This window comes from Ciona intestinalis, chromosome 1 (genome assembly GCF_000224145.3).
Source record: "Ciona intestinalis chromosome 1, KH, whole genome shotgun sequence".
Taxonomy (NCBI): Eukaryota; Metazoa; Chordata; class Ascidiacea; order Phlebobranchia; family Cionidae; genus Ciona; species Ciona intestinalis.
Window position 1 is genome coordinate 3,337,444 of NC_020166.2, and position 8,738 is coordinate 3,346,181.

An 8,738-nucleotide genomic window follows, 5' to 3' on the forward strand; every position below is an offset into this window, starting at 1 on the left:
ACATCGAAAACACGACCGACGTCTCGTTACCCCCAAAACTTGCTCATAGACGAAAAAGGTATTTTTTTATAAAAGATTTCTTTGGAAAAAATATAATTTGTTTTTAGGCTCTCTCGTGGTCCCTGCTTTCAAAATGAGCCATCGGACGAAAATCGCAAGAGGTAAATATATTCGTCTCTCTCTTTATATATAGTAGTGCTGCGGGGTAGGATGGGACACTTAGCACACAACATCAAAATATTCCGACATATTTTAAACAGTTAGCCACGGTATATGGAAGTCGTGAGGATACAGTTTTATAATTCTTTGAATGTTCTTTGTTTTCTACCAAATGGGACAGGAAAATAGAACGAAACGGTGTCCCATCTTCCCCATCCTACTGCTTAACACATGTGTTCTGTTTTATACACCCTGCGCCAGCTTACGAGTTACCAAGTATCTTACTTTGATAAACATATATTATTAATAAATGTATCATTCCTTAGCCCCGCTCACGAAACTGTTAAACGAAAAACAACATCAAGAAGTCGAACTCAACGAAGAAATTTGCCCTCGACTTCACAAGATCAAAATCATAACAGTTGTGTAAAATCATCACAAAATCAATGTGCCACGCCGAACAATGGACATACTTCGTTACAATGCGAAAAACAAACTGGTGTCATTGACACACAATCGAAAGTTAACACATTTAAGAAAAACTCCGTGAAAAATGGGGCAAAACCTACATTCACCAATGTTAACCAGAAATTAAACGAACAGACGGACCGAGACGAAGCCATTAAGAGAACAAAACACTTACAATCTGTTGCTAATGCATTTTTAACGTCAGATGACGAGTATTTATACTCTGCAGATGAAGGGTATGAACAGTTTTGGCAGCGTGATAATACATAACCGTTATAAATGTGTACTCTTACGTGTTAGTCTTCGTAATATCATAGAAAGCTTTCTAAAAGTATAGTATTCCATAGTAATCGCTAATCAGTCGATAATAATTTAAGTAGCCAGCTGAACTTTGGACTTTATGGCGCGTCGGGCGTAACATTTGTGACGTCATCGTTCCACTTTCAGTAAATACAGGTTCACTAGAGTGACTAGACTATAAAACCTAATGCTGTTTCAGTCAGTTAGTGGTGCAACTGATTTCGTAAACCATTAAGTTACATTGTTTATCAACCTAGTAGCAGCTGTTCATAGCTGTGCAATCAACCATGACGTAATGTGAATCAATTATTTACAACTGCCGCAAGTCTCGTCGCAGCGTCTGGCTTGCTGTTGTGGAAATTTGTGTTGTGTTTGGCGAGGTTATGTACAGTGAGAATAGAACGAGTCTCATATGATCGAAACAAAGTCCAATATTTTCAGTTCGTTGATAAGTAAAAGTAAATTCTGAGTACAGTTTGTATGTTTTGTTTGTAGATGATTTAGCGTTGCTTTAGAAAGTGTGCTTTTAGTTTTTAAAGAAATGGCGATACCGTTTGACTTGCAAGTACTCGCACCATTCTCGGTGCTAAGCATAACTGTTATTTGGACGGGTATATTTGACCAATCTTATACCTCAAGTGGGAGTGTATTGAAAGAACTGGAAGGTAGTACAGCCACCAACATATGGACATTCGTATGTTACTTTTTCATGGCGGCGTGCTTTTGGAGGGTTTATGAAGCATGGAAATATTCAAATCAAGTGAAAATAACCCGTGTGGATGTTTATTTTGTATCAGTTTTAAACGGACTTGCTTTGTTACAATTCGCTGCACATTTTCTAAATTACCAGTCACATTTTGAACCAGCTAAAAACGTGACTACGATTCTACGAATGTCTGCAATGCAAGACTGGAGTATGTTGCCTTTCCTGGCCTGGAACGTATCATGGAGTCGACACGTGAGAAGAGGCTGGTAAGTGGTCTGCTGTTCATTACCGATGTTTAATTCAAACGTGCCCATTTTGGTGGGGTAAAGTCGGGCGTTCGTGTCGAAAATGAACTTTGAAAACAAACTGCGTCGCCATATTTTTCACACTAGTTGTTACAAATTAAACAAAGGCTAGATTATTCATAATAGAATGTATATTACTACGGTATAGACTACGCAATTTGTTAAGACTTAGTGGTGGGGGTTGGGGTTTTTACTATAGCACGAAACAGTGAAAAAACAAAATTACAAAGTGCCATTAACATATCAATATTGTGGCGTAACATATTGCTATTGTGACGAAACAATACGTTAACCTCCTGCAGTACATGTGAATTACGGCGACGAAGCACGTTTTCGCGCATTTTCCGGCTTAATTTTCGACACAAACGCCCGCCTTTTTCCAAAAAAATATACGGCGGATATCAGTGAGACCCAAGGAACAGGTTCAGTAGATTAAAGTTTTTCCAATCACTAGCTCAAGGGATACCGTAAAGAAATCAGATTGTTACACACGTGGTAGCTAATAAACTGGCATTTAATGGGTGAAATGTGGCACTTGTGTAATTATTCTATTTTCTGTGTAATTAATACGTATCATCCATTCAATGTAATATAGACCTATTCGTGTTTATGATGTTTGTCCTGTTCTTTGTAGGACCCCATGGCATAATTGGATGATGTGTGGATTGGCGTCTATCAGCTACTTTCTAACACTGATCCATCGAACCTCGTTCTTTTTTCTTCTCGGTATCGCAGTTACACTGAGTGGCATTGCTGTTTATGAAACTTATAAAATTCACTTCTACCGGGCAGGCATTAAACCACTGTTTTATGTCATTCTTTCGCTGCATCTTATTTTTTACACTGCTTCGCTGTTGGATTTCATTATACTTGATTTTGGTTGGATATTTACATACCTTTCGGTTACTGCATTCGCCCTTATGACGGCTCTAACAAACCGCTTGTACATTAAAATTCTGAAAGAAGTTAATGAACACAAGTATTGATATGTGACAACGCTGAACTGTCTGCACATATTACTTGTACAATGATCTTTTAACAGTTGTGGAGCGCTGATTTTCTGTGTTTTTTTCAGTTCATTTTTCGCGTATATCATGCCATAACATTTTCCCCACAATCCAGTCAAAATTGCTCACTATTTCACAAATTGTTATAATATGATTATCGCAGTATGAGTGCTTCCTTCTTAGTGGTTATTTTAAATAAAAGCACTTTAAAGTTCCTTTTCTGTATGTATAAAATAACATTGTTTTATCAATGTTTGTATTTTTAATTTGAAGAAGTTAGAAAAGAATGAATGTAACTGGTATGGGACAACGACAATGGATATATAATGGCTATAAAAATTTTCTGTTTCAATTTATAATTGTCGGGCGTCGTGTGGCACAATGGTTACTTCTAACCTAGAAGTTACGGGTTGAAGGCTCGTCGCTACTGTACTACTGTGGGCGTATATGTACTTGGGGCAAAACCCAGCAGTGGTGATTAATGATTTGTCCAAATTGTCAGCCATATACATAAAACAATTTATTCATTTATAATACTAAAAGTTAACATGTTTCTAATAAACTGAAATATTGTAAACCAGAAAGCACAGCTCTAATGATTATACACGGACTTATTTAGCACAAATAAAATGGTACGTTATTACAACGTTTTCCTAGAAAAGAAAGTCGAAGCATCAGTATAGTTTATTGGTTTGTTATATTTAAGGTGTAAAAATATAAAATGACGATTTACAAAATGCCTAATAAAAATGTGCTAAAATTTTGTGAAAAAATAAGTTTATGGAAATAAAATTGTGTTGGCTAATCATTGTAGAATTTTCAAAAGTGGTTAGGAGCATCACCGCTCATGAGTGGTTAAAAATGCGCTTAATGATTAGGACGGGGCTCGTAAGTTTATTTACATGCTCATGTATTTCGTGTTAATTTGTGCCCTTTTTTACGTTTGCCAGAACGGCATCAACATTGCACAGAAACGGTGTATATTTCTCAGACAACAAATTTAAAAGCTGTAACCGCATATCACCTTCATTAAGTGTTATACCTTTCATGGTAAAATATTTAGGTTTGCAGAGTTCGTGTACCACAGTCTTTGCCGTCTCTTTTCTGCCATTTTCCCAAAAATACGGAATGCATAAAAACGTTTCTTGTTTTCGATTTCGACTGTCAAGATTTGTAACGGTAAAGGAATTCCCTTCAGTGTTTAAGATTAAAATAAAACTTTCCTTTCCATCGATTACAACAACAAGACCAGTTCTTATCGGTGCATTCTCCTGCACAGTCCAAGCAATTTCAAACTTTCTTTGGCTTCTAGAAATTGCTTCGATCAGTTCATTTTCCATCTTATATTAACAATAATACGTACAATGTTTTCGTCTTTCTCATACCACTTCATGACTGTAAACACCCCAAATGATTTGTATTAAAATAACAGTATTAGCAACAGCAGCACAGCACCCTTCACTTATGGTTCACAAAAGTACAATAGTATATATAGATCTAAGTCACGGACTGTCGTCCTGAATAATATTTAACCGTTGGTAACTGCAAACAAGTTAAACAAAGTGAAACGGTCGATACGACTTGATTCCACAGCGAATAACTTTATGACAAAAACACACAAAATACAGAAGTATTGTGAACGTGTAAAGGAATTTACTGAGGTTAATGATTGACGAATCGGGTTCAATTCCAGACTTGCTCCAGAATATATAAAGCCTAGAGCTAGACAAAGTAAACAGTTAACTATCTTGCGACTAATATAAAGTATTTTATGCCTGTAACATATTTTATAAAACGAAAGAATTTTCTCTGGTGACTGTGACTTAAAGTGATTAAAATGCAGTCCACTTGAGCTATAGTCTACCAATAAAACTATAGCATGCAAAATTATGTAACACCATATCATGACTTACATAAAGCTAATCTAGTTTAATAACTAGAAGTATTTATTAATTTTAAAATAAACGTTAGGATTAAAAATTACATAAGTAACGATTATTTAACAGAATTAGATTAGTAAACAACAATTTAGATGCTGGCGTTGTTTTGGCGTTGTTTTTACACTTAACTGCGATGAATTACAAGTCTATCGATTAGAAGTAAGCAGTTCAAAAGAAGGTCATGGGAAACACCAAAAAACAGAATACCTTATTATAAAGCTAGGGGCTTACTTTTCCCGCTATCCAACCTTTAACATTATGTCAAAAATGTTTAGTATAGCCTTCTCTGATAAAACAAATGGGTCGTTATTTTCGTCTTTTTATTAGAGCTCTGCTCTCTTGGAAATCATATTTTTGTTTCTATGTACGTTACTCGTTGGCATGATTTTTTTTCGCTTTTGACATTTTGCTTGTAAATTGCTCAAAAGGTTTAGGCTTGTTTTGTCTTTACTAAGCAGCGGTCTGTCGAAAAGTTAGAATAATTCAAGGGTTATATTTTCTATTCTATTCTATTCTGTATGGGTGAGGTCTATGAGGACCTGGGATTTAGGCCAGACTTGGCCCATTACCCCAACACCCTTGTACATCCGGAAGTGACGTGCTCGCGGTAGTGTTCTTGTTATCATGTTCCGACTCCAGTGTTCCGATCAAGTCCCGTTTTTTGTCCCGATTCTTGACCCGTATATATAGGACTCCATCTGCAGACTATTTCTGCGAACTCGTTCTCCGGTCCGACCAAGTTCCGTTTTTTGTCCCGATTCTTGACCCGTATATATAGGACTCCATCTGCGGACTATTTCTGCGAACTCGTTCTCACACGATTCGCGAACATCATTCGAGAACTACACTCGTACTCACAACGTCACAACCGGACGCACTTCCACAGAAGGTTTATCCTCGTCTGGGCAGCGAGTCACCACATATATGCAACTTTGTGGGTAATTGTTTGTTTTTTAGGGTTAAAGGGTTATATAGTTGTTTAACTCTCATCGTTTATTCCATCTAAATCTTTACCGTGTTCTACATACCAGTTGTAGAAATATGGTGTTGTTGGAAAACGACTCCTTTTTAACTGAACTGACTACACTGTATCAAAAATGTCGGACTTCTGGTACGGTGTACGTCACCATGAAAAAATATGATGGAAGAACGAAACCAAAGCCTAAACCAAACAATCTACGATCAAAACAAAAGCCACAGGTGCAAGCACCTATTGAAGGACTCTGTCTTATTCGTGCGACTAATGGGAAAAAGAAGCTCAGTACCGTCGTGAACGCTAAGGATATCAATAAATTTCAAATGGCATACACAAGCGTATTGCGTGCAAATCTTGATGGACTAAAAAAACACGGAAAGAAAAAATCGAAACTGGCATCTAGCAGCAAAGTTGCTGACCAGTGATGGTTTTAGTTGTATTTCTATATTTAAAAACAGAAACCGTTTTTTTTGCAATGAATTGAAAAGATTTCGTTGGGTGTTGCAACTTATGTTATTGCGTTATATTTTACCAGTCTGCAGAATTTCGCAGCTCATGACAAGATCTGTTGTATGCAGAATCTTTTTAATATAAATGTTTGCAATCTTAAAAATGGACACGCATGGGACATATATGTACAAGCAATGCTAAATTATCATGTATATTTGCTACAAATCTCATCTGCACTTAATTTATAATAATAATAATACCTTTATTTGTCTCTTTGTTTAATTGGTATTGGTGCTAGTGAAGAATCTTCCCCCCCACCTTATTTGCTAACCACAGACCCCTAACCCCCAACCACCAACCACTAACTACCAACCCCAAACACTTTCCACCAGCCTATTCTGCCATGTACCGGAAGGTGTGGGGGGAGGATTCTTCACTAGCACCTTGGAATTAGTTGGAGTGTTTGAAACAAATTGTTCCACACATAAAGGAAAAATTAAAACACTAAACAGCATGTATGTAGCTGCCATTCTCTGCAGACTGGATATCGTAATTGTGGTTTGCCGTTTGCAGTTGTGTTTAAATGTTAAAGGGTTTGGGGATTTATTATTACAAACATTCTGTCACAGATTTTGTGTTTTACTATGTGTTGCATAATGTTGAGGTAAAATCAAAGTAGCTTATGTCACATTTTTGTGTTTTGCTCAAACATTGCCAAAATGCTTCTAACATCCAACAGAATGCAAAATTGAAAAAATGACACCTAAAATGTGACATAATCTGCTTTGGTTTTACCACGACGAACGATGATGAATACCTTAATCAAGAGAAACAAGTTTGTTTTTGGATAAACTAGGGACCATTCGTTGGTTTGTCTGCTTGTGTAATGTCAGATTAATTAGAAGTATATATGTTTGTTTATAGAAAAAATCCATTTGGTTTTTCATAGTCTTCACAATTCTTGTAATCTAACCGAAATATTAGATGTGTTACTCCTTAATGCTTAAATGAGTGTTAAAGTACTATTTCACTGAGCAAATTTTTTCTTTCCAATCTTGTTACAATAAACACAACTCAATGCCATTATTTTCTTCAGGAAGCTGCTTGGTTTAGATTCATGTTCACGCTTTAATTAATTATTTTTATGCAGCCATGTTAACAAAAGCGTTAATTTATTAAAATCTAAATTAAAATTTAAAACATTCATCTTTGACATATTTAAAGCTTCATTTGCTTCAATGCATTTGTTACTAGATTTGTGATATTTTGGATTTCAATACCACGATACTTTTGTTTTAATAGGTTCTCTACTGAGATATACATTATGTGGTTTTTGTATATATTGACATGGCTGTCTTTAGCAGTGCAAATATTATTTGTTACATTATCTATAGGTAAGTTGCTAATTCACATTTTATTATCTATTTTTTTTTTATTATTATTATTAAGGTTATTCAGGATGTGTGGCCTACATTATGTTTTCAATGTATTTTTATATTTCATTTTGTGTCATACATTACATGTGTTGTGTAAAAGAAAAATTTCAAGACATAAAAAAAATTATATATATTGATATAATTTTTTATTTCTGAAGGATAACTTTAAAACATATTTACATAAGTATTATTTTCCATGCACCCTATAGTTCGACGCTTTAATTAGTGATTACTATAGCCTATAGGTTCTTATTGACTGATTTTCTTTAAATATTAAAATGAATGAATGAATGTAACTTACTTTATCCTCGCGTGGCCGGAAAACGACAGTCATTATCACACGGGTTTAACACCTCGTGCCAGCTTACGAGTTACCATGTATGTTACTTTGTTGTGTGTGGATGAGCAGACATGACTTTTAGTTGTTTTGGTCATTTATAACTTTGTTGGTGGAAACTTGAGTGACTTATCCATGGTTGCCACTCCCATGCCTACAGTCGAGTTGCTGAAGCTATTGTAGTGTGTGGATAAGCAGACATGACTTTTGGTTGGTTTGGTCATTCATTTATATCCTCGTGGGTGGAAACTTGAGTTACTTATTCATGGTTGCCGCTCCCATTATTAAAGTTTATACGTTATGACATGGGTTCCTGGGCTTGAGTAGAAAAAAAAGAGTAACAAAAACAGATCAAAGTTATATAGTACTGTGGGGTGAGATGGCCCATGTTTTCGTCTCATTTTCGCTGTCGTATTCGAAGAGACAAATAAACCTATGTAGTAGTACTGTCGGGTTTCTTATCCATTGGCCAAGATTGTGTAGCACGGCTTATAATGGGTATAATAGGGTGGGGGAAGACGGGACACATTTAGCTCATATCCAAATATCGTGATCGTATTTTAACAATTAACAGCGGTCTATGGAAGTCGTGAGAATACGGTTTTAAAATGTTTCAATGTTTTTGTTTACTACCGAATAGGATGAGAAAATCGA

The 8,738-nt window shown here is 35.8% G+C and overlaps 3 protein-coding genes and 1 long non-coding RNA gene across 4 annotated transcripts in view; all 4 read left to right on the forward strand.

Annotated features, from left to right (window-relative positions):
• Nucleotides 1-1,379, forward strand: LOC108949587. The gene is made up of 3 exons (XR_001974783.2): nucleotides 1-58; nucleotides 108-161; nucleotides 486-1,379. It is a non-coding gene; the product is annotated as an uncharacterized LOC108949587 (long non-coding RNA).
• Nucleotides 1,380-1,426: 47 nt separating this feature from the next.
• Nucleotides 1,427-3,160, forward strand: LOC100181757. Its single transcript, XM_002128049.5, has 2 exons — nucleotides 1,427-1,899; nucleotides 2,573-3,160. The coding sequence occupies exons 1-2, from the start codon at nucleotides 1,469-1,471 to the stop codon at nucleotides 2,922-2,924; spliced, it is 783 nt and encodes a 260-aa protein (XP_002128085.1). The 5' UTR covers nucleotides 1,427-1,468; the 3' UTR covers nucleotides 2,925-3,160.
• A 2,766-nt stretch (nucleotides 3,161-5,926) lies between these two features.
• LOC100184140 (signal recognition particle 14 kDa protein-like) lies at nucleotides 5,927-6,286 on the forward strand. The gene has a single exon (XM_009864000.1). The coding sequence runs from the start codon at nucleotides 5,927-5,929 to the stop codon at nucleotides 6,284-6,286; it is 360 nt and encodes a 119-aa protein (XP_009862302.1).
• LOC100186517 (protein TEX261-like) overlaps nucleotides 6,030-8,738 on the forward strand; it is a 6,034-nt gene continuing 3,325 nt past the window's right edge. The window contains exons 1-2 of the mRNA XM_026833617.1: nucleotides 6,030-6,596; nucleotides 6,759-7,705. Coding sequence (XP_026689418.1) covers nucleotides 7,636-7,705 — 70 coding nt within the window. The 5' untranslated portion in view covers nucleotides 6,030-6,596; nucleotides 6,759-7,635. The remainder of the gene's footprint in view (nucleotides 6,597-6,758; nucleotides 7,706-8,738) is intronic.